The sequence below is a fragment of the Chenopodium quinoa genome, unplaced genomic scaffold (assembly GCF_001683475.1).
Source record: "Chenopodium quinoa cultivar QQ74 unplaced genomic scaffold, ASM168347v1, whole genome shotgun sequence".
Classification (NCBI taxonomy): Eukaryota; Viridiplantae; Streptophyta; class Magnoliopsida; order Caryophyllales; family Amaranthaceae; genus Chenopodium; species Chenopodium quinoa.
Genome location: NW_018743212.1, coordinates 3814983 through 3841775, shown reverse-complemented (window position 1 = coordinate 3841775; position 26793 = coordinate 3814983). Strand labels below are relative to the sequence as shown.

The 26793-nt window shown below is 34.1% G+C and overlaps 3 protein-coding genes across 5 annotated transcripts; all 3 read right to left on the bottom strand.

Annotated features, from left to right (window-relative positions):
• Positions 1-1155: 1155 nt before the first annotated feature.
• On the bottom strand, positions 1156-4761 carry LOC110734481. Of its 2 annotated transcripts, XM_021914644.1 has the most exons (4): positions 4586-4761; positions 3930-4004; positions 1626-2381; positions 1156-1476 (listed from the first exon to the last, which is right to left on the bottom strand). In XM_021914644.1, the coding sequence occupies exons 3-4, from the start codon at positions 2245-2247 to the stop codon at positions 1280-1282; spliced, it is 819 nt and encodes a 272-aa protein (XP_021770336.1). In that variant the 5' UTR covers positions 2248-2381; positions 3930-4004; positions 4586-4761; the 3' UTR covers positions 1156-1279. The 2 variants fall into 2 exon arrangements, with proteins under 2 accessions (XP_021770336.1, XP_021770337.1); XM_021914645.1 differs by lacking the exon at positions 3930-4004.
• A 5607-nt stretch (positions 4762-10368) lies between these two features.
• On the bottom strand, positions 10369-13427 carry LOC110734480 (metal tolerance protein 4-like). Its single transcript, XM_021914643.1, has 7 exons — positions 12628-13427; positions 12000-12172; positions 11688-11886; positions 11434-11612; positions 11158-11308; positions 10837-10970; positions 10369-10745 (listed from the first exon to the last, which is right to left on the bottom strand). Exons 1-7 carry the CDS (start codon positions 12791-12793, stop codon positions 10566-10568), a joined length of 1182 nt encoding a protein of 393 aa, XP_021770335.1. The 5' UTR covers positions 12794-13427; the 3' UTR covers positions 10369-10565.
• A 1097-nt stretch (positions 13428-14524) lies between these two features.
• Positions 14525-18972, bottom strand: LOC110734479 (gamma-tubulin complex component 3-like). 2 transcript variants are annotated; one of them, XR_002513815.1, is made up of 3 exons: positions 16433-18972; positions 15800-16345; positions 14525-14770 (listed from the first exon to the last, which is right to left on the bottom strand). XR_002513815.1 is itself a non-coding variant. In XM_021914642.1 (2 exons), the coding sequence occupies exons 1-2, from the start codon at positions 18715-18717 to the stop codon at positions 16066-16068; spliced, it is 2565 nt and encodes an 854-aa protein (XP_021770334.1). In that variant the 5' UTR covers positions 18718-18972; the 3' UTR covers positions 14793-16065. The 2 variants fall into 2 exon arrangements, 1 of the variants encoding a protein (XP_021770334.1); XM_021914642.1 differs by lacking the exon at positions 14525-14770 and having other exon boundaries at positions 14793-16345.
• Between the last annotated feature and the right edge of the window lie 7821 nt (positions 18973-26793).

Here is a 26793-nt window from a genome sequence, read left to right as displayed (position 1 = left end):
AATCAAAACGTTTGGGACATAAAGGAAAACCAAGAAGAGACAAAAAATTTGAAAATTGGTCAGTTTAAGAGATTGAAAACGTTTGGGAGATTTTTTTCTTAAAAAAAAAAAAAAAAAAATAGCTAAAATAAAAAATTAGCTTGAATAATCTAGAATTATGAATAGAACAGAAATTTGAAACATAATATTCAATAGTTAGCAAAACGTAAAAAATCCAACAACCAATAAAGTAATACAAGAAACTTGAAAACCCACAAATTTTAAAATTTCAAATTACAAAAGCAAGATAAATAGATTTTACCAACTTCTATATATGAAGTAGTATTTAGGAGACTTGGCTATATACGAAGTAGTATTTAGGAATTTTCCAAAAAAAATAATGCATGCACATGATTAATTTTGCAAAAATAATATTGACCGATTTTAAAGACCCAACAAATATTCAATTTTATAAAACTATAGCATCATTAAGTCATAAATTTTGAATATCCATAAAAAAAAGTTTAATTTATAACAATAATTATAATTGAGATTAAAATTGTAATGCAATTGAAAAAAAAAAGAGGGAATTAAACTTAGAGAAAACAAACCTTTTGGTGATAAATTTGATGAAAGTACGAAACTGATCAATACAGAATTTGGCCAAATGGTCTTACAAAATTATGAAATCAACTCAATTGCAGTGTAATGTTGTAAAATTCAAAATAGAAAAATAAGAAGGAAAATAAATTTTAGACATGGAAATAAAATGGGGAGAAGGAAGAGAATTTCAATTGATAATGAGTATCATAATTAAAAACTGAAGTTTTTAGTAACTATTATTGGAGGTCATCAAAATTCAAAATAAGCATTGAAAGAGTACATTTATCTAAGGAAATCAGAAACTATATGATGAAAAAGCATGAATGAAAATGTTTCATTTAATGTAATAAAAAAATATAAAAATATTTAACTACAAATGGATAATAGGGAAATGCCACGTGGCACTTTGTATGACTTGCAAAAGTTCATGTTATAAAATATTAGTATAGATAACATAAGTGTTTCAGAATTCTATGTAGTTGATATGTAGTATGTATCACTAAAGTAAACTTCCAAAATAACACAAAATGGTTTAGAACTGAAGATTAAATTAAATTATCAACACACCATAACTAGCAATGGAAGATTTTCATGCTTTGCATTCTACTCATCCATTTCACCGACATTGCTTTGAAAAGCTGTAATATCTTGGTTCAATAACATATTCCTCCAACAAAATTCACAAAAACGAAATAGTTCAAGACTTGAACTCCAAAACTGCCAGATAAAAGCTTAAATCATCAACAAATTCCTTTAACACAAATAAATGGTTAGATGCAACCTTCTCCAAAGTCATCTTCTCAGGTAAGTCAGACACAACTACATCAGGGTATTGTTGTCGTTGTTGCTCCAATGCCTGCCTACCTTGGAGATGACTGATCACCACTCTTGCACCTGCAAGTGCAATGACTCATCAACAGTACTTTAGGACTAGTTTGAGTTTTTGCCTTTTGTCTTTCAAAAAATAGTTTGTCAAGAGTTGCAATTAAAAATTAAAAATAAAAAATCACATCGACATAAGAAATGAGATGAGTGATATTTACCTGGTGAACAGCGACTAGCAAGTGTTTTGAAGATCTCGTCGAGCTTAAAAGGCAAACCTGGCAAGAAATAAAGGAAAACAACATCCAAGGGAGCCCACTTGTCAGGTACATATATTAATTCTCCTTGCCAACACTTAACTTTGTCATGCCTCTCTTTAATACATGCAAGTGATAGGAGGGACTCGTGAACGATGAGCAAAAGTTGGCATGGAGAAGAGTTGACCAACTGATCAACAAATTCATCTGAACCTATAGAAACCAGGACCTTTGAGGTCTCTACAATATTTCCAGCAGAGATGATTTGATCAGTCTTATTGTCATGTTCTTCCTTAGAACTTGTGCTGCCAGATTCAAGGATTGACCAATCTTTCTCAACTAACTCATCAAAATTCATAACAGCAACAACCCCTTCTTGCGGAGTTGCAGCACAAACTAATGAGTAGCGTATATGGGGCGAATAAAACTGATTATAGGAAACTCCAACAGAGCGATGAGGAAAACTGCATCGGCTTTGAGAATACTGGTGGAGGCAATTAGAATGGAGTATTAATCGATTAGAGAGTGGAGGTTTTTGGTAGGATGATGGACACAAGAAAGATGAGGAAAATGAGAAAGAATTCATGATGACGATGTACTAAATTTTTTTTCTGAATGGATACGGCCAGTCTAATGAAAGTATAAAAACATAAATCAGCTACAACCCTGCATGCTAAACGTCCACTGTCATTTCATCTTCATGATTCATCAGCCCTACAACTGTAAAATTGTGCATGTTAATACTATATATTGACAAGTATTCCACCTTTTTATTACACAATATTCCTCAAAGAAACTCTGGTTATGTTAATAAACCACATGATGTTTAGAGATAATCCAAATTATCTATTAAGCAGGCAAGCATAACTTAGGCCTTGCTTGGATTTGGGGTAATATATTAAGGGGGTAATAAATGTCAAACTTGAAAAAACATAAGTAATTATAGGTGTTGTTGTAGGAGGCATGGTGTTTACAAATGAAATAAAGTAATTGTGCCATGAGGAAAAGAGAAAGATGGAAGAATTATTACCCTCTGAGGGTAATAGTTACCCACCCTCCCCCTAGTGTAACTATTACCCCCAAAATGAGGGTATTAGTTCCTCTTTCTTCACCTCATACTACATCAACACTACATAATTTTCCTTACAATCACACCATCACTATCTCCTCCTTCCCTATTTTCACTTTCATTTTATTTAGTTTGACTTTTATTACCCTAATAATACATCTCCCCAATCCAAACATGCCCTCAATGTAAGCCATTTGCTCAAAAAGGTAATGCAGGTACTGATAACGATCCTAGAGCGAGCAGTACACATACCACAATATTTTAGATGCATAGCCATATACTGTTAGCCTCAATATCAACTGATAGCATCACACATACGAGGTGTAATAGTATGTCAATTTGAGCAAATAAAACGACTCAACGCCATATTGTTGAAAGTATTAACATGTTTGTTTCCCTTTTATTCTTTAACCCATTTCTTGGTCATATAATCTTAAGAGTTGAATAAATAAGCGAATATATAAAATAAGAAGAAATCCATGTTCCTTAAATTGAAGGAATACAACTTCAATTGTAGTATAATAAGTTAACAGGCACACAGTGGCGTCTCTACGATTTCCAAATAGGGGTTCAAAATTTCGAAAGTTCAGAATCGTAATTAACAATGGAATGAAAATATAATAATTAAATATTCAGTACATAAGTTCCAATCATGGATTGCAAATAAATTACACAATACAAATAGAAAAAAAAATTACAGATTTATTCTTCGAGTTTTCATACTTTGAAAGCGGTTCAATACATCATCATCACTAACTCTAGAAAATAAATCTCTCTCAACAAAAGTGACTAACCTATCATCACCCATACTATTCCGCAACTTATTTTTTACACACTTGCATTATATATCATTAATTCATTATATCTCAAATTCCCACAACAAACATACATGTATTATCAAGAATTAATGGTATATTCATTGATAATTTGATATTGATTTGAATAACTTGAAAGTATTTCTGGGATTATTAATTCCAGAAAAGTGGGTTCCAATAATCCAACTTCCAAAATCCAAACGGATAACAAAACATACGAATTGCATATTTGCATACAATCTTTTTTCAGAATTTTTTTAGATAATAAAAATCAATACATCATAATATATTATCAAGAATTCAAGATATAAATCTGTAAACAAATTAACAAAACAGATAGTATGTAAAATATAAGGAATTAAGAAGTAAAATTCAGTTATTCACCTACAGAGCCACGGAATATGGATGAGTGGATGACAGAGAAGTGGAGCACTGAGCACGGGAGGCCGGAGGCGACGCCTGTGGGACAGGCCGACAGGATTTAGGGGAGTTACTAGTTAGGGTTTTACAATTTGGGGGAAATGACAAATGAGAGTGGAAATGTCGAAATTAGAGGAAGCAGGCAAATGAAAAAAATAAAAATAAAATTGTGAGTTATTTACATATATCATACATATATTCTATTTAACCCTTTTTCGGTTTTTTGTTAAAAAAAAAATTTCAATTTTTTTTCAAAAAATCAGGGGTTCAATGAACCCCTACTAGATCCGCCCTACACAAATGCTTTGCAGCAAAACAACCAGTAATTGTTCTTCAATCATAAACCAGTGAATCAGTGATAAAGTTTTCATTACAGGTAAATGTGTGAGTTTACATTCATGGGTTTTGCAACAAATTAGCAACCCAATTTGACCCCATTATGAAATCAAATTCTTCGAGTAGTAATTAAATTTCATAATTCAATACTAACATTAAAGGGTTCTGCAACACATCAGCAACCAAATTTGATACAATTATAAACTTAGCTTATAATTTTCTTCCCGTTAGTAAATAGTTAAAAAATCGAACCCTAAATTTACTATATTGACAAAAAGAATTACCTCAGAAGCTGCTTCAATGGAGGATAGAAATATCGATGGAGAACGTGGAGTGTGCTTCAATGGGAAACTGAGAAAGAGAGATAGAGAAATATCCTTTTCATTTTCTTTTTTTGTTTTTTTGGTCAATATCTTATCCAAGTAGGAAAGTACTAAATTTTTTAAAAAAATTTGTTAGATGCAGCTATATAAATTACCAATTTTGTTTAAGACCAAAAAAAAAATACCTATTTTGTTTTATATAATAAAAATTATGAAGCCTAAAAGTTTTAATATTTTGATCATTGACAATTTGACACTCATTTTTATTTTTCAACCAAAATTTCTTGAGAATGATGTTAATTATGCATTTTGCATAATTAAAAATTAGGAAGAATTTTTTGACCGAAAAATAGGGGTGTCCATTATTCGGATAAAAATCGAAATACAATCCAAGCCAAACCGAATTATTAATTTGGATCGGATCTAAACTTTAAATCGGATCAAATCGGATTAAAATTTTTTGAAAATTCGGATTTTCGAATCGGATCGGATTGACCTTGTTGGGATCCAAAAAATCGAATTAACCGAAATATGAAACCATGTTTTTTACAAATAAGGATTTGTTTAAATTAATCATGTAAAATTATGTTAATAATTACATCAATATTAATTATGTATAACTATGTTTTCAATACTTGTATTAATCTTGTACAACTATATTTTCAAGACTAAAATTTTTATAATTACTTTTTATTTGTATATTAGGCCCTAAATATTTTCAATGTATTTCAATTCGGATAGATCGGATCTAAATAACCGAATTATAATTTGGATTGGATTGGATCGGATTGGATTGATGAGAAATTTGGATCGGATTGGATTTGAAAATAAAAAATCGAATTTTATTTCGGATCGAATTGGATTTGGCCTAAATCCAAACCGAAAACTAGGGCTGGCAAATCCTAACCTGACCCGATAACCCGATCCGAACCCGACCCGAAGTTACTGAGAGAAACCCGAACCGAACCCGAACAACCTGAATTCGATCCGATTTCACCCAAATTTCATATTTAGTAATAATATTAAGTTTTACACTATTTTTGATAGTTTCTAAGCATAACCCGAAATGACTCGAAATCTAACCCGAACCCGACCAGCTGACCCGAATTGCCACCCCTACCGAAAACCGAATAAACACCCCTGTTGGCGGAAAACACAAAATTTGGGAGAGACTAGAGATTTTTTGGACATTTTTCCACCTAATTTGTTTCCAAAAAATCTTGAATATATGAATCTTGGAGAGATTCAACCTAATACTTCCGCTGAAAATCTGTTCTTCTCTAAACAAAACTTGAGAAAATGGGTCAAATGGTGAAATAATTCCGTCGCAATTGTGAAAAAATGGATGGGGAAGTGGTAAAAGCTTGTCACCATTTATAGTTGTAAATATAAAGTGAGTAGTGTGTAGTCATTAGTGCATCAGAGTGAAAGTAGAAGGAAGGGGAAAAAGAAAATGTTGACGCTATAATGCTATATATCTATACGCAATTTTTGGCAGGTAAAGGAAGTGAGTGTCAAATTAACAAGTTTATAATACTTTTTAGGCTGTAATTTGCAATTTTTATTTTTAAAAGCTGCAACTGAAAAATTTGGTGCTCTAAGTGTGGCTATATTTGGCAAATTTTCCAAAGTTTTGGGTATTCAAACCCTTTAATTTTTTTTTTGGTACTCAAGCTTTGTGAGAGGAAAAGTTGTGTTGTGATGCTTGCGGCTGGGTTTTGTAGGCTAGTTGAGGATTACACCGAGTATGCAAAGAAGGTGTTCTACCCTGCTGTACTAGCAGCTATGGCTAGCAGTTTAGTGTGGAAGTGTCCTCCGCAAGGGTGCATCAAAGCAAATGTGGATGCACATATCCCTGCAATGGGGAAAGCGGGCCTGGGTGTTGTGTTCAGGAACGCTAATGGTAGCATAATCTTGACAGCAATGAAGATGACTGATTCTTCTACCCCGGAGTTTATTGAAGCTCAGGTTGTGCGATATGCGCTTCAACTTGCCATACGGTTTGGTTCAGATGCAGCGAATGTCATAAAAGTCATCTCCTCCGAAATAGATGGTCGTGCCCCAATTCATGTCGTTTAAGATGATATTAGATTGGTTAGAGCGTGTTTCAATGTTTGTTTATTTTCACATGCCAAGAGAAATTGTAATACGGTAGCTTACCTAATTACTAGGGGGGATACGGGAGGGAATGATGAATTTGTACGTTTTAGTTCCTTTCCTAAAGTATTGTAACCTTGGCGGAAATGGACATTTCCCCTTAATTAATATAATGCTCTATCTTTTCTTTCAAAAAGAGGAAAAGTTGTGGATCTCATTACCAAAAATAAAAGGGCATTTTTTTTTTAATTGTTCGAGTACTCAACTCAAAAATCCAGCTGAATTAATTAAATACTTCCTCCATTCTTTTTTACTTGACCTGCTTTGACTTTTACAATATTCACCATCACTCCTTTTGACCATCTTTTGTGAATTATTTGTAAGGAAAAACATATTGTGTGAAATCTTGTAAAATCATCTCAATAAATATTATCATAATATATAACTTTTACCCGTATAATTTTTACTTATGGAAAATTAAAATAATTGATGATTAAAGTTTTACATTGACAAACACATAAATAAAAGATGTCTAATGAAAAAAAATAGTAGGAAGTAGCTCCAACTTAGTACCTTTAGTTAAAAAATAAAAAAATAAAAAAATAAAAACTTAGTATTTTGGTAAAATCAAATAAAGCTACTGACATAAGTTTTGCACGTGCTTCGATGATAATTTTTACAGATAAACCAAATTGATCCATGATTTTTTTTCCTATCAATTTTTTCTTTATTTTCAATATTTCATGTGTGTTAAATTTATTTTTAATCAAAAATTCAAAATTACAGGTTTATATTAATATTAAATAACGATAACAAACTACTTAATTGAAATTATATGCAGATATTGGTGAGTTTAATTTTCTGATTTCTTGTTAAATGTATTATCAATTGAAAATAAAAGTTAAGCAAAAAAATAAGTTACTCAATTTTCAAGTTTTTCACCTTTTGGGTACTCAAGTTTTTTTTTTTTTTTTGTTTTTTTTTTCAACAAGATTAATTAAATGACTAAAAGAGAATTTGTTATTATTCATCTTAATTATTGAGGATTTTTTGTCCAACAAATCACCTTACTATACACCATATATTTCTTGTAAAATTTCGTGCACAGAAGTTAATGTGTCACTTAAATAAAAGGGGAGAGTGAGTAATCAACAAAATACCAAGTCAACGTGACATTTTTGTACTATGTAATGAAATCAAGGAAAATTTGACTTTAAATACCATTAAAAAGCACCGATTTAATATTTGCTACCCATTTAAAATTCTATTTTATTTTACTACCACCAAAAAAAAAAAAAAAAAAAAACATTGCTACCACTTAATATTTTCCATTAGGGTTCTGTTAGTGGTCTGCCATTAAATTATTTTTCCTTGATTTGCATGCCGATAAATGTTTTGTTAAGGTTTTAGGGGGGCATTTTAGCCTTTAAAAGTCCAAATTGAGCTCGGAATTACCAAAATAAAATAACGAAAGTGTCTCGTTTTGAGAGTCCAAAAATGTTTCGTTACGTGCAACTATTCTTTTTCCCGCGAAAATTACTCACGTAAGGTTTTGGGGGTCATTTTAGTCCTATTGGACCCAAATTAAGATCAGAATTGCCAAAAAAAATTATGTAAATACCTTGTTTCAATTTAAAGTACACATATATCTGCCGATACATACATAATATATAAGTGCAAATTGTTTTCTAGGCTTAGAGAAAAGATTGGTTGCTTTAGGCTCATTTTAATAAGTAAAAAGTAGGATTGGACGATCCTGACCAAATCTACACGATCCTGTACGATTTTGTTTGATCCTACATGATCTTGTATGCTCCAATAACAATCAAGATCGTCCAATCCTGACTGATCTTACACAATCATGTACGATTCTGAACGATCCTGTATGATTTCGATGCAATCCTACTGCCTCTGTGATTCTACTTTCGATCTGAATCGTTTGACTGAAATTGGATCGTATGATCCTGACCGATTCTACACGATCTTGTACGATTCTATTCGATCTTACATGATCCTGTATGCTCCAACAACAATCCCAATGAAAAAACAGGATTCTGAACGATCCTGTATGATTCTAATGTGATCCTACTGCCTCTGAAATTCTGCTTTCGATCCAAATCGTTTGACTGAGATTGGATCGTAGGATCGTACGATCATACGATTCGGATCGCGATTCTAACAACACTGTATTGAAATTATATAATTGTTTTAGATTTTAAAACCATTGTGAAAGCGTATTTATTTATTTTTTTAAATGATTTTCAATAATAAATATATTTTCAGCGCGTTTTTTGTGTGGTTGGCCACACTGTGTGGCCGGCTGACACATACCAAAACACTAAACGAGTAACCATTGATCGACCGAGTAACCCCTAACCGACTGAGTAACCCTTGACCAAATAAGCGCTGACCGACCGAGTAAATCCTGACCAAGTAACCCCTAATCGACCGACTAACCTCTGACCAAGCAATCCCTGACTGAGTAACCCCTGAATAAGTAACCCCGGCCACATATGAAACTTTTGCTTAAAAAATAGTTTTTAATTAATTTTCTTGTCAAATTTTTTTATTTATTGAAACTCACTTATAAAAATGTTAGCCCGCCATTGATGATAGCTTGAATTTTCAAATAATATATTTCATATATAATAATACGTGTTTCATACAATCTATAGAATGGTTGTTGGTAGGGGGTGAAAGTTCGTTATTCGGTTTGGATTTTACACCAAACCGAATCCGAACCAAATTAATTCGGTTTTGGATTTTTAAAACCGAATTTGGATTCAATCCAAATCGAAATAATTCGGTTTTGGAAATTAAATCTGAACCGGACCGAATTTCATGCAAAATTAAAACCTAACAAGCAAATCCATACACCACCGTTCGAAATTCAAACAAAATCAAAACTAAACAAGCAAATCCATTCAAGCAAAATCAAAACCAAACAAGCAAATCCATACACCACTGTTCGAAATTCAAGCAAAATCAAAACCTAACAAGCAGATGCATACACCACTGTTCAAAATTCAAAAAAAATAAAAACCTAACAAGCAAAGGACCGTCGAAGAAGAGTGAGAACGGACGAGCAGTGGTGAGGGACCGTTAGAGAAGAGTGAGAGTGGTTGGGCGGTGGCGGTGGTCGCAAGGGCAGTGACTTAGTGAGGAAAGAGGGGAAAAAGATAAGGGTGTTGGCCTGTTGCCGCGAGGAAAGAGTGGTGAGGGACGAGCGGTGGACAGTGACTGAGTGAGAAAAGGGCAGAAAAAATAAGGGTTGCCGCAACTAAGAAATTAAGAAAGAGTGAGGAAGACTGAAAGGGAAAAGGAAATAGGGTTTAGGTTTATATATGAAGGGGAATATGGTTGGGGTATTGGGCTTCCTATAAATTCGGTTTGGAAATTCGGTTTTCGGTTTTTAGAAGCCCAAAACCGAAACCGATCCCCAATCCATATTTTTTTAAAATTCCAAACCGATCCAAACAGAATTTCCAAAAAAACCGAACCAAATTGTTAATTTGGATTGAATCAGTTTGCGGTTTTAATCCATATCACTTTCATCCCTAGTTGTTAGTAGCAAGGCTTTAGCTTAGAAAATATTCTACTCAAGCCAAACAGATTAAAATGGTTTTCAATCTAATATTGGATGGAGCTCCATTTTTTTTGTAATAATAAATTTGTTTTCTTTTCAACTTAAGAAAACAATTTTCATCACTTTACAAGCCTAACCAAGGAAAATACAAATAATATGTCAACTACAATAAAATTTTCCTCGAGCAAATAGCATATAAGAACTTAAGCTAATCCCTTTGCATTAAGAGATACAAACAATTAATCTAACATCTACAAATCAAGGCTGACTACTAGGTAATTTGATGAGAACAGAATGCTCTGGTTTGTGGTCACACTCGAAATCTAGATGCACGAATGCTCGCTCAACTTCTGGAAGCTTCTCAATTTTAATCTGCAATGACTCTCCAATTGCATGAGCTTCTTTCAAAGGCAAGTCTTCCGGTAGCTCAATGTCAACCTTTTTCAAGTCACAACCATTTAAGAATTTCAAACATAAAAAAGTCATACTATATTTAACATTCTAGTATCCAACTGAAATTGAGACTGACCTCAACAAAGTATAGAACACCGAAGGTATATGCTCGAACCGTATCAACACGCTTGATTTGAGCATGATGTTGTATAACTAGGTAGGTCTGTTTCTGCAAGACTTCCGGAGGAGCTGCTTGCCCAACCAGAGAAACTGCATAAAATGAAAGGAATGGTATATAAATTGAATAGCACAGATTCCTTTACTTAAATAGCCACTGCAAAGATGCAAATACTTTTGCCAAAAGCCTTAAAATGCATATATAGTGGCGAAGCTAGAAATCTTTTTAAGTATGTTTAAATCAATTACAACAATCCACCAATTACAACATGTACACAACCTGCATTTTCAAAAACGGTTCCAGACCAATTTGAAATTGTGTATATAGCCAGAGCAATAGCACCAATAGGATCAATCCACCAATAGAATTTATCGCCGAGAACTGCAGCTATTAATCCCACAACATTTGTCACCACATCAAAGTAGTGATCCTGTCAATTGGTACAAACAGAAGCAAGTCATTATAAATTGCATATGATCTTTACTAAAGCAATGCTACAATAATGCTTCTGTTTTTATTATAGAGAAACTCTGATCTTAAGAGTCATATGGATACCTTTGCATATGCACGAACGATCCTGTTCCCTGAGCTTTTGCAATAAAACCAAAGTTCGAATTTTACAGTTGTGGCAGTAAGCATGATAGAGTACAGCCAGATAAGCTGCTCATGCGTCATCTTTGGAGAAGGTTCATTTCTTATCAATTGTTCCACAGCTTCAATGAGTACCTGAAACCCTGCATCAAAATGTATTTTTAGTGAGTCAAGAGTGATATTGCAACATTATATCCATCTGCAAGTTCAAAGGTTACCAAGCGTGGCCATGACAGCTGCAAATATTACAATACCCACAGGTTGAACCCTTAGTTTGCCTATAGGGTATTGGTAAATATTGATGTTCTTCATCGACAAATGCGTGAACCATAGAATTCCACCAGCCATGAGATCTAACAAGGAGTCAAGTGTTGAGGCTGCTATAGCTATAGACCCACTTCTTATAGTTGCATATATCTGCATTTTAAGCAATCACGAAATAAGATATGTATCTAGGGAATTTATAAAGAAAACATTGTTGATGCTAGGCTCTCTCAAAAATTAATGTTGCCTTGTTATAGCATAAACACCTTTAATGCTAGCAACACAACATTAGCTCCATTAGATATGTTCATTGCTCTCTCGTGTTGTACTTGTTCTCGTCTTTCTTCTTCTTCATTGATGTCAGGAGGTACATCTAAAGCATCAACCTCCTCGAATGATTTTAATGTTGAAACTTGCCTTTCATAGTATTCCTTCTCCGCTACCATGACACAAGACAAAGTACAAGATGGTAAATTCAAGAAGACTGAATCTCCTATACATTATTAAATCTGACAGACTTCAGAATTTGTCAAACAAGATCAGAGTACAGTTTAACCTTGCCAAATTTCCAATTAAGTTCAATATTTAAGGAAAAGATTTAGCAAAATATTGGTAAGATATATCTACTATCAAAGTTTTAACTAATATTTCGCAGATTCAACCATGGCTCTATAGTCTAAATGTATGTAGGTCCTATCCTTCATACTCAACAATAAACAATGTACAGCAAACCAATAATTAAGTACTCTGTATCATTTTGCACCCAAGAAAAAGAAAAAACCATGTATCTAATATAATGAAGTTATCAATAATCAATGTAATGCTAGTAAAATAGAATCTAACAATCCCTTATAAATAGATAATTGAAAGAAACACATTGAGAAAGTAAATTACCTTCGATTAAGCCGGAGCTATTGGAAAGGTCTAGATCAAAAGGGGACTCAGGATCCATGGCCAGCTGAACCTTGTGAGGCAACTTAGAGAAGAAATCGTTCTTAAGACTCGTAAAAGAGTATCGTCGACAACATATATCACCTCTTCCATTCTCATTGTTAACCATGTGTTGTTCTTGCTCATTTGACTAGCCCAACAATAATGGTTTTTTGGCATCATAATCCTCCAATCCACCACCTCCTTCCATATTTCTTTAACTTAACTAAAAGTATATGTCAAAACAACCAATTTCAAACTTCCTACTCACTTTACCAACATCAATGAGCTCACTAGCGAAAATAACAATACATACATAAAAGAGAATAAGCTCGATAATCGAGCAGCGAATGAATTCTCCTTGAAGTGGTGTTAGTTGCAGCTGGCATATCATTGAGACATGCATGAATAACCCATCCCGAAGATAAAGATATACATAAAGTTTTCAGAACCACCCCACAACTTTTTATTTCTTTATCATATGAATGACAAAAAACAAGAACAGGAACAAATAGAAAACGTACGAATAACAAAGAGTCAAATTTGTATAACAACAACAACCACAAAAACAATGATGATGATTGACACAAAACCAATATAATATGAGTAATAACCGTAGAATGAATGAACTCAAGAATGTAACAAAAAAATTATGTATGTTTCAACAGATTTTTGTGGGTTTTTCTGGGGTACAATTTTGGTTTTAAATACACCTAAGATCTGTTTTTGCGTTGGTATGTGGCTGTTGAATATTGATGAAAATATGTGGGACTAGCAGGGTTAAGTAATAAAATTTGACCGTTTCTTTGTTTGCATAAAAAGTTTAGGACAAAAGGTTAAAGATAATTATAATTATTGTCACAAAACCTAGGAATTTTGTCCTTAAATGACTTTCTATATTAAGAAATTACTCCTAAAAGATTCGCGGTGTATTGTGTATATTTGTTACTTACTCTTAGCTATATTTAAGCTAACCATGTCTTTTTGAATGATTAAACATTTTAGACTATTTAATCTTCAAAGCAAAGATGGATAAATATAGGCTTTTTGTTATAAATGTATTTATTTACATCAATAATTGATTTGTAAGCTTTGTTTTGTATATTATTTTTAAAATATAAGCTATTTTGCCATTTTGGTCAATATAGATCAAGTTGATCACGAGGGGTTTATACTAAATATTGTTGTAGAATATGAGGAATTGAAGTTAGGAGGGTGAGCAGTGTGGACTAGTCACCTGTATTTAATCGGAGGCCTTGGAGCTAGAAGAGTTGTAACATGGAGCATTAGCAACGACAGAAGGGATGCGATTTGAAGTAACGCATGAGGGATAGAGCTTCCTAAAAAGAGTTGTTCGAGAAGGGTATCAATCTACGAGAGTCGACTCCATATCTTTTCCTCTGCATTTATCTTTAAATTAGAACACTTAATTGAACAAATAAATCAAATTCCATACCCCCCACCTTCGACTCTTCGAGATCATATGAATGGTTAGGGTGTGGTAGGGAGGGAAGGAGAAGGGAGGAACGAAGGCAATGTAGTGGTATGAGATGGTGTAAAACGATGGAGGCAAAATGGGCAAAAGCATCATGCGGTGGTCAATTGATAAGGTCCAAATTTAGCAATTATACATGATAACTTGTGCTTTCTGCAATGATATTTTGACGGATTCGTAAAATGTTTGCTAGATGACGCTTATCTAGATGATCCCGTTTGAATGAAATTACAAATTACAATTCAATAATGTAATCTCAAAAAGCCCTGACCATCATAAAAGTATAAAATAATTATTTGAATTCAACAAAATCCATTTTTAAAGCATGAACATAATTTATAATAACAATAAACGCCACAAAATTATAAATATATATAAATGGATGACAAAGTTATATAATGTCGTAATCAAATCTCCTTTTATTAGTTCCAAAAGACACATGACGAGTGTACACAATCACATATTGATATGGGATAGAAAGCACAAAGTAACCAAAATACCCTCACAGGCTCAGTATTACAACATTACTCTACCTCTCCCTATGTATGCATCAATGGCAAAAGTTTATTTCAGTATTTGTTCGATTAGCTCCCCTTCAACGCCCTCCATCTCCTGGTAAAAAAGCCTCATTTAGTCCCACTCTCAACCATTTTTATTCTGCCATTTGAAACACATATGGGATACTATTTCCTGAGTAATCATACTCGGTATATTCAACAAATGAAAACCTACGGAATTCAATAGCTTTTTAAAGCAAATATACCATGATCCAAGAACATACAGTTATGAGTTAGCTCAAGGTAACACTTAAGAATAACAACCGTACTTTAGCTAGAAGGCCAAATATCAATATAATAATAACATTGGCAATTATTACGAGTAGATGTTTGCCAGCTTTGATGCTGAGATACATAAACAGAAAAATAGGATCAATTGCAAATAAAAGATAAGTTACATGATCGACTTGATAAACCTTAAACCATCAATAAATTCTCCAATATCTACATCAATGATGGAAGTGGAAACCTAACACAATTAGTTGTAAATGCATTGCTAGGTTAGCTGAACAACTAAAATGAGCAAACCAGCCAGCAACTCGGTCAGCTATTATGTGATTTAGCCTGGCACTACTGCAAATAATTGAAATTTTAGCCTAAACTTTAAGTGCTCAAGAAGAAGGAAAAAAAACACGCAAACTGCCACTAACAAGTTGATCAATTGCTTGAAAGAACCTAAACACCTTTACAAACATGTGCTAAGTGCACAAAATAGAACACAGCACATAAGTAAACCAAACCACTAACATCTAAGAATTCGGCCTTCATGAGTAACTATGTGGCCAAAAACACTACCCAAGGTTGCATCTTTTTGACCAACTAGTAATTGTTATTAGCTGGTCTCCCTACCCCCATCTCCTAAAATGTTAAAAAAAAAAAAAAAAAAAACAAACAAAAATGCATATTGAGTTGGAAATCTCTTAATCTAGTATCACACATTCCACTAATTTACACAACTATGAACTGTCATCAACAAGATGCTGTCAGTTTCCCCCACTTTGTTTTCAGCAGATTTACAGACTCACTCACACTGTCACACAGTGATATGATGGCATTGTCTCAAGTATGGTGTCAAGAAACGAACCTCGACAGGATTAGTGCGGAAGTCCCTCAGCAGCTTAGCCCTGAATAATAGTCTGTAATGACCTAACATCAAGAGTCGTACTTCTTTCTGAATTGTGGAAGCACTTTGCATGCAATGCTTTGGAGCTTCAGCAACAGATCCGGTTCACGAACCAGGAACCAAATAAATGAATCAATCAATCAAAAAAGCACTCAAGTACTCAACAGATATATGGCTCTTCAAATTTAAAAGCAACCTCAAAAACTAAACTACTGAACTGGACATCATCATGATATGGTTTGATGTGACTGACTATAGAATTCAGTGAAATCAAGTCGGAAAAGGAGAAATTTCAGGTCAATATGTTGCTGGACTGGCAATTCAGAGATAAATCCTGTAAGAAGGGATGAATACTTTTTTCCAATATCATCCAGTTCCTGGCTCATAGAGCTGAGAAATTTAGCAGCATGTTGGGTTAAGGCCTTCCTGCCCTCAGATGCCCATGAACCAGGTTCTGCAGATCTGCTACTTAATTGCCTAGATAGTTTTTTCTTATCATCAGTAGACCTGTAAATAATGATTTCCAGAGATAACTTAGCATATACGATAAAAGCAGAATAACTCTACATGATAACATGACAAACAGAAAGATACCTTGCTTGCACTTCATAAATGCCTTCATATAATCTGTCAGCTAAACTCCGGAAGCGCAGTATCAGGTCAAACAAAACAAATAGTGTCTCGAATAAACTTTGTGATCTCTCTCCAAGAAGAGACTTCTCAACTATGGAATGGAGATAGTTTTCATGAGCAGCAAGTAGATCATCAAGATCTTTCGCTGCTTCAATTTCATTAGAAAAATTAGACCATGATACCTCCAAAACTTCAAACATAATGTAGTACTGCAAATTTGAGACAAAATGATTCATCTCATCCCAAAGAACTTGGCATTTCCGCAATGTCGAAAGCAACTTCACTTTAACTGCTTGTTGCAATTTGATAAAGGAGCGAGAAGTGATACAATTTGGCTTCATAGTTTTCCATGTACTTATCAGTGCATGCTCAACTCGCCTAAGCTTCCACAGGAAATTGAAAATTCTTAGGTACCTTGACATAACAGATTCCGTGAAAACAGTATCTAGTGGAACTCTGGCATCATATTCCAAGGAGAACACATCCCAGCCCCTATCTCCAGAATTATGTGGCATCATCTTGACTCTCAGTCTGTCCAATATATCGCGGTCATCATACTGTGCATTTGATGACCTTATAGCAGTTTCCAACAGCCCCGCCAGCTTAAATGTGCTAATAGTGTTGGCTGGCTCAGAGAGTTCTGGCCCAACTATGTCCATTAGATACTGCACAAAATCACCCTGTCCAAGCAACAAATACCGTTTTATTGCCATACAATGATCTTTAAACTTGTAGCGGTTGTAGATAACATCCAGTAGATGCTTATCAATCCTCTTAGCTGCTTCAGCGACCAACAATTCAAGAGCATCAGTTTCTCCATACCCAAGACCACCTCTCCCTGTTGTGGTTCCAGCAGCAGCTGCCGCCTCAGTCGCAGCATCAGCCCATCCTCGGTCTTCACAACATACCCTTAGGAAGTTAATTGACTTCCCAGTCCTCAGAATGCGCTGTGCAAGAGATGGCGAGATGAAAGAAGGAAGCATCCCACGATGGAGCCGATAACCCTCTCTCCAAAGGGATTCAGCCTTGACAGGCTGCCCTACAACAAAAAACTCAGCAAATATATCTTCGAGCTCCCCTTCCAAGACCCAACTTCTAACCATTTCAAACAGGGGTGAGCAAACCCGACGCAGCAAACGCTTCATAAAATCCCTCACAAGGGGATCCCCATGTTGGGCATGCATATGAATAGCCCCTGCCATCGCCCCACCTCTCAAAACTCTACAAATATCAGCCAATACAGCCATAAGCCTCATCTTAACCATAGGTTCAGCAAACCAAACCGACAGTCTCCTTAAAGAGAGATAATTCCCTGAAGTGGCATTTTCAGAAACCAGTGGAATGGGATTCATTGCCTGCGCTTCAAGCACCGCTAAAAGCTTATAATACTCGGTAAGCTCATCCTGCAATGCCGCGCAAAATGCTTGCCCCACAGTTCCGACATCTTGAGAAGGAAAGTGATCCATGCTCTCCGATATGTACCCTTTAACTTTCCTAAACAACCAACCCAACTCACATAATTTCTGAATCATAATCCTAGTAGCTCTAGGTACCTTAATAGAATCAGACAAAGCATACCCATCAATAGTTCCATCAAATTTAACATAACTTCCATCAATTCCTTGACTAGCATACAACACATCCCTAACCAAAACCTCCTCAGAAATATCATTCTCTTCCTTCAACAAGTTAGCAAACTCCCTAAACGCAATATCGCGAATATTGTCAGGATCTTTCGACAACACTAAAACCCCACCACTCCACCCCACTTCTTTATCACGAGAAACCTTCGAATTATCACTCAACTGAGAATCATAAATCGCTGGCAAACCCCTAGAAACCGTGGAATTCGGTTGTTTTTTAGCAATTTTACAGTCTTCAGACACAACTCTAAGTAAATACAAAACCGCCCATTTGTTATTTATACTACCAGGACCAGTTTTCGACGCAAATTTCGAATAAAGATCGGCGAAAGTAAGGGCTTCGGAAGATTTACCTTGAGTGACGAGCTGACGCTTAATTGATTCCGCCATTGCAGCTTCATCAGCAGCAATTGAAGGCGTCATTCGACTAGATAAGATGCGAATTGCATAGCGGAGAGCTTGATTGAAGTGATTAGAGTCAATTGAAGAAGAATTAGGGATTACGGAAGTGGGTTGATTAGGGTTAGGGTTAGGGTTTTGGGGTTGTGAAAGTAAACGATTAACAAGCTCTTTAACTAGATCTAAGACCTTCTGATCCTCCATGAAAATGGCAATTTCCGAAGAAACCGGAGAAAGATGAAAGAGTCAGAGTCAGAGTGAGAGTCAGGAGAGAGAAAGAGGGAAAAGGGAAAATTTTGGGTTTTTTTTGAAAAGAAGAAATTAATGGATGAATTATTTTAGGGTTATAGTGATTTATGTTGGGCGCGCAAAATGATTACTGTTTGCCTTTTCAAAATTAGATTATTATTTTTTTGGACTTTTTGAAAAGAAAATACCTTATACATTACAGTTTTTGTGAAAAATTACTTTATTAAACAAATGTTGTAAGAAACTACCTTATAAAACTTAGATGTAAGGCTGAGCAAAAAATTTGAAAATCCGAAAATTTGAAGATCCTATCCGCATCCGATCCAAAAATTATGGATATCCGATCCGAAAATATCGGATATCATATATCCAACTCTTGGATTTCGGATGTCCAATATCCGAAAAAAATCATTAATTTTGTTACAAAAACATTATTTCTTACGGAGTACGGTACAAAATAGTGAAATACACCAAACCCTATATTCTTTTTCTTTAACCTATCCCACGCCACCCCACCTCTCTTTGTCATATCTCAATTTCTCACTCTCTCCCCTCTCTAATAACTTCATCTGCAACTTCTCTCCTCTCTAACTTTCTCTCCTCTTTTCATCTCAAAATCTCAATTTACAATCTCATACTCTCAGATCTCCTTCACCGACACTGACCACCGACTCACCTAACTTAGCGGGCTCTCTTCCTATGGCTCAAGCTCACCAACCTCCACCGGCCGACTCAAGCTTTACGGGTCACCAAACCCACTGTTGTCACCAAATTTGCGACAACCATTAGAACACTTTTTTACTTTTTTCTGATTATTTTCATAATTTTGTTTAAATAATTCTTTATGTATATAATTAGTCTTACATTATTGTGGGTTATTTAATTCTTGATTATGATTTTCTGGGATTTAATTGTTCAAAAAATCAATTTTTCCATTAAACTTGTATTTTTTGTATTTATTTGTTAAAAGGTTCGGATATTAGATATCCGACCTAACCGATCCGAAATTTTCGGATATCGGATATCCAAATATTTTTGGATAGGATATCAAGTAACTGAATTTTTGGATACGGATATCCGATCCGAAATTGGATTTTGGATTGGATATCCAATCTGTGCTCAACCCTACTTAGATGTTGTAAGAAACTACCTTATAAAACACTAAATGTTGTAAGAAGCTACTTTTTGCCGGATTATTGCATTGATTAAGGGACGTTTAATGATCCATTTTCAATCATTTTTTTTTACCTTTTCCCAACCAATTTATCCATAGCCCCTATATAATCCCTAATTCTCCTTCTCTTTCATTGTAAAATCAAGCACGTGGTAGCAACTTATAACATTTAGTTTTTATAAGGTATTTTCTTACAACAAATTTTTTATAAGGTAGTTTTTCCACAAAAATCTTTTTTTTTTTAACTCCCTCCGTTTTTTCAAATGCTTTAGATTAATCGGGATATAATTGTAAGAAGGATAAGTTGAATAATGTAAAATATTGTAAGTAAGGTTTGTTTGGAGATTAATACTTGGGCCTCATTTAGTTGATACAAGAAATAAATTTCCGTCATAAGTTGTATTTTATGGGAAGTTATTTCCCAAATGAAATTCCTAGGAATTTTAAGTTGTTTGGTTGTGAGTCTTGAGACAATGGGAAGTTGAAATATCCATGAATTTTGATTGACTAATTAGGGCCTAGGTAATTTACTTCCTATGTTTTGTGGAAAGTAGAATTCCCCATGAATTCCAACTTTCCTAATTTTTGCTTTTTTGTGTCAACTAAACTTTCACCCAAATTACAAATTCCCATGAATTTTCAATTCCCACATTTTATTTTGTCAACCAAACAAGCCGTTGGAAATTTTATTGGTAGCCCTTTTCTTTTGCTTTTTTTCAATGGTAGCCAATTTCTTTTCGATTATCATTGGCAGCTCTAAACTTCTACAATTTATCAAACGTGATTTTATTGAAGGATATACAAGTTTATAACCTTGGCAAATTTGTAAATGAATTTCCTAGAGATTCGTGCTTATATGATAAAAAGTTTTTTTTGCATTTTTGTCTTTCTTCCTCATGTAAACCACCACCGAACCAACCACCACCACCACCACCATATTCCTCCTTCACCTCCATCCTTCTTCAATCCACAATAAAAAATCGAACATTATCTTCATCTTCTTCATACGAACTGACCACGAGCTTCAATGTTAGAACGAAACCAAAGCTTAGTTTCAAGCCTGTAATGGAGAAAATAATGGAGTAGCTAGGGGGAGTGATGTGATAGGAATGAACCATTGAAAATTCTTTTTTTAAGCTTTGTTTAGGTTTAGCCTATAGGTTTTACATTTCACTTGAAAGGGTTTAACCTATTTTAGCCAATAGGATTTTGATTTTATTTTAGGTAGTTACAGTTTGTTAGGATTTGTTTAGATTGTTTCTATAAATTGATTTTCTTAATTAAAGAATTGTCTAACAAGGCTATGCAAATTGTAGTATAAATATCTTTGTCATTCATAAAATAAAAACAGTTGACATATTGATTAAAACTTAGAGTTTGACTTGTGTTTCAGTAAAGATTCACATTGTTTAATTTTGCAGAGATTTCACAATTTCTTAGTTGTTATTAAACCTTGGTTAGGAATTAATAACTTCATATACTAAGTGTGGTTGTTGTATGCTCACTTACCCTTTGGGCTGGGTTCACCATGCCCCGAGTTACTCCATTTTTCTTAGGATTTTTGCTGAATTCGACGGAGAAGCCGCCGTCAATGTCGATGTTGGTGATAGTGTCAATGTCGATTCGGTTCGCAAGAGGAAGATAAAGATGAAGATGTTGGTTGGTTTGATGAAGATGTTGGTTGGTTTACTAGGAGAAGATGAAGATGGTGGTTGGTTTTCGGTTGTGGATTGAAGGAGGAAGGAGATGAAAAAGGACGATGGTAATGGTGTTGGTTGTTTGTTTCGATGGTGTTCCAAAGATGAAGAAAGAGATGAAGGTAGAATAAGGATGGTGATTTACAAAAATACCTTCAATTTGTCATGGAAATGACCCTTTTAGCCAATTTATTATCACGGTTATTAATTGGGTTTTCCTCAACTTATTGATGATTATTAGGTAAAATTTCGTTAAGTATAACCCATTATAAACTATGGTTAACTTTTTAAAATTCAAATAGATTATTTTTTCAAAAAATCACACAAATATTATTCCTATTAATTTTCACCTTATCCTCCTCATCTCTCTCCTCAAAAACTACTTTATCAATGATGGCAAACATGAATCACTCCTTCAATAAAAGAAAAGAACACCTAATCTTTCTCCTCTAATCTTGTTATATTCATGTTGTTTTCAATGCAATTCCTAACATTGGAATTCCAAAATTAGCCTTGTATATGGCTAGAATATTGGAGAAATTATCAATACTATTAGTGAGAATGGTGAAGAAGTTATGAAAGAGAAAGTGGAGGACGGTTAATTATGATACCCCAAAACCCTACAATATCAATCAAAGAACAACACCTTTTTTTTACCCTCAATTACAAACGATGATTGCACGCCGACGCGCGGGCAGGTGCTGCATGTAGTGTTTAGAATCAAGAATGTCACAAGTAGATATAAGGGAATATTTACAGGAAATTATATTAAGAGATTGCAACATCTTCGTCTAATTCAAGGATGACGGGACTGATTTTTGGGTCGTTTTTGGTGAGTAATCGGAGCTCACAAATTAAAGTGTTGTGATTCTGTAGGGAATTTTCATCTCCGCCCTACATGTGGGTCATGTTTTTAGGCATGCCGGCACTCCTAGGAAAAGAAGCTAGAGAAAAAGAGCGCCAACAAGTTTTAGGACCTTGTAAATCGTTCACGATTGTGAAGGTTACACCCTGTTCACAATCACAGAGATTGCTAACTTCATAGTGGTGTGGAACCATAACTGGATGTTCGGGGGATGATGGTATGAACTTAACCTTCAAAGAGGTCAAACCCGCCCTAAAATAGGCCTCTACTTAATTCTTATTGATATTCATGCGCGCTTTTTGGTCAACATACATACATCAAATTAATCCTAAACATGTTTAATCTATGTTGTTTGATTATTAATGCACAATTAAGTCTAATACTAGGATCAATTGAATTAAAATCACGTTAACCCTAAATCAAATTATTAATTATCTTATTAGGCGTGATTTCAATTACAAATTCTCTTTAAACCTACAAAAAGGGTGTGATCAAGCAATTGCAACAAATCATTGATAATGAAGAAATATATAATTAATTTAACAACCATCATAAAAACATCATTAGTAGTAAGATCCTAGGCATGATACTAAACAGATTAATAGCAACCCTAACATGTTACTAATAACAAAATCAATATGTCATCCTAAACATGATTTCTATTCAAGAAAGTAATTAAATTACTCACTTTGATGCTTCAACCTTTTTGCTATTAAAATAATACATAAATTAGTAAACTTCATGAAAGTAGAAATCAATAAAATAACTAATAAACTAAATTAATTAAGAATTGAAATATAAATTTGGGTCAAAACCCTCAGAAACATCAACCTTGTACGTCGAGGTTGAAGAAAACGTCGAATATGGTTTGAAATATTCAAATCACGCAAAGGAAGTATGGTGAATGATTAGGATGTGTCTAGGATGTGTTTAGGCTAAGAACATGGGTTTAGGAAGCTCTAGTTTATTAATGATTGTTATAATGGTTTTTGTTGATGATTGTAATTGGGGAAACGACCTATATTTATAAGGAAAAAATAGAGTCGAACAATTGGAAAAAGACCAGAAGTTCTGACTGGGATAGAACTTCTCTGTCACGGCGCGATGGTATTTGTCGCATCGCGACAGAGCTACCGAGGCGCATTCTGTCGCTGTCTGATGGTTCAAAAGATATTAAAGTTCGTGCGGAGTTTTGTTTCTGATGGGTTAGCTTTGCAAAATATATCCGAGCGTCTTCCGAAAAAATTAAGGATTATCATAAGAGTTTTATTCAATCTCAAACTCTTGATCTTTATCTTTTCGGGAAGGACAAATTAGAATCTTCTAGAAGATTCTAGCTGACTTGGATTAGGAATATAATCATATGGGGCCTAAATAAAATATTTGGACTCCATATAAGCATTGGGTCGTACTAAAGGTGGGCCTAGTGTAACACCCTAGAAATTCCTTTCCTTAAAATTACTTGTTTTTCTCTTTTAAAATACAAAATAGGAAAATCTAAGACATTACCGCCACTGTGAAAATGGCTAAGGAAATTATCAAAGACACATAGGGGAATACTCACTTTAAAAACCATTAAAAACAAATTAACTTAAAAAGTCAAACCAAACAAAAGTAAAGTAAAACAAAAGTCAAACGAAGTCAACCTACAACTTGGAACCAATTTAGGCCCTTATCAAAACCCAAAACGAATGTTAAAAACTTTGTGTTAGTCTCACAAGAAAATATATAATAATCAAAGCGAATAAACACTTCAAAATTTTTATGGAAACTAAACAGAAATCACTCTTCACTCATGCCAATCATGAATATGCTTCATCACCTGAAAAGCTTCCCTTTACTTTTCCCCACTACTCGCCATTAGAAATGGGTCGTCGTAGGGCCAAGATAAAGACAAGGCCAAACAAACATACAAACACACAATCAGCAAAGCTGAGTACATAAGCGTAAACAGTACACACTAACATGCTTTTAACCTATCAACACACAACTTATCTTGTTGCAACTATTTACAAGCATACAACATACTATACAACCAAACAATAAATAAATGAATTGCTTATTTAATTTGATTACGCATCGAACGGGTTTCCCACCAAATCCCTGTTCCAAATAAATTGAGGTAAACTATACCGGGAGCTAACCGGGTAGGAAAATGCCACATGAAAGTGACTAGACGTCCTATGCATAAGAGAAATAAAGGAAAATACAGCGTCATGTACTCCCATACGAAGTTATGGTTAAATATAAAACCCTATAAATCCCCCCCATATGTTCATACTCGAGGTATATACGTTCCAAGAGTTTTGGTGCGTAATCTCTTTCACTTTACGTTGTTTACATATTTTAGATTTGGTGATGACTCTCAATCCACAACACAATCAATCATCATAATTCATTCAAGCAATCGAACATACCAATTTAATTCTTGGATAATTAGTGATCACACAAATTTAATGTTGAACCCTTATTAGACTACCCCGACGTTAAATAATAAGCGCATAAAGCACCGCAAATCCTATCCCTCGGTGTTTAGAGCACCTTAAGTGCACTTAGGCACCGCATTTCCTTTTGTTCATGTGTACTAAGACACTTGATAGCTCAATTCCCATGCTTAAAGCATCAATAAAAATTATATGAACCATCATAAAATTCCCTTTTTATATTCCAAACCAAATTAAACATTTAGTTTAATTAAACATGCTCTCAATCATGCCAATAATAAAAGTGTGGTTCATATTCAACATGCCAACATAATTAATTCTAATCATAAATTCACCATAAATAATTCATATTTCACAAATAAATCGCCAACATCAATCCAGTCAACAATTCCAACCAACACCTATCATGACACTACCTTGAAATTAATTAAACAAAGCCTAGCAATACTTCTATACACTTAAATAATTATTGAGTACGCGAACGTACCTCGAATATGATCCCAAAATCACCACGACTACACGATATCACTCACTTGGAGATCTCCTACAACCCAAAATTACAATGAGACATTAATACCTATTCTTAATAAATTTCCAGCAATATATATACTCTTTAAATTACTTTTAAACCCTCTAAAACATGCTGAAAATTTATTTAAACCACCTACTTTTATTCCCAATTAATGGGTAATTAAAAATCCTTTCAAGAAACTTAATTCTAACTTTTATATAGAAATTCCAGCTTTATAAAAATTTATAAAATTGCTGTAATTATGTTTAAAAACACCTATTTTAATAATCAATCGACTACAATCAATTTCCATCAATATTCTTTAATTTAGAAGCCTAGGGTTTTCAATTTGGGGCTTTTTAATTCAAAAACAAAATCTTAAAGTTAATTACATAATAATCGTTATTCAAACACCATAAAATCATCACACACACCAAAAACAATAATTAAATCAAGGCTAGATTAAATTAAAATCGAAAGAGAAGTTTTTTTTTTTTTGAAACACAACCGCACAGATGGGATGGGGCTGCTGCCACCCTCCACGCAGGCGGTTGCTGCTGGCGGCGGTGGCCGACCGATGGGAAGTGGTGGTGGCGGCCGACCACCATGTGTGTGTGCGTGTGAGGTGCAAAACAAAAGGGGAGGGATTAAAATTAAGGGGAGAGAAAATAAGAGAGAGAGAGAGAGAGTTTACCTTTGGGTATTCTCCACCTTGGGGAAAGGTGTAACTTGCTCATGTGATGGGTATTTATACCCTCTCTCAAATCCCTCCGAGCTTGAAATTCCCCTTCTACCCTTAATGATTACTTCTCCTATTCAAACTAGTCTTTGACTTTCTTTAAATTCCATTGACTTTAAAATTTCCTTTTATAAAAAAATTTTGCCGCAAAGTTTTTAAATAATAAAATAAAATATTTCCAAAGTAATTAAATAAATAAAAAATGGACTTTTAAATTAAAATAAACCTTTTTAATTAATAAAATACCATAAATAATTCATTTCAAATTATTTAAATACTTCATCAAATAATGTTTTAGATTAATATACGTATTAAAATACGGGGCATTACAACTAGGTTCAGTTTGGGCTCGGTTTAGTATTTTGGCCATATCTCGCTCGGTTTAAGTCGGATTTGGGCTTATAATATATCGTTGGAAAAATATTTTCAAACCCCATCCAAATAAAAAATAATTAATTGGACTGGGAAAATGGACCAAAATAATAAGGTTGGTCGCTTTTTATAACTTGGGCACGAGATAAATGAATTTAAGGACACAAAATGAATGTTTTGGATTAAAAACACTTTGGGTAAGGTTAGAAAGATGGTCTAGGCTTAAAGA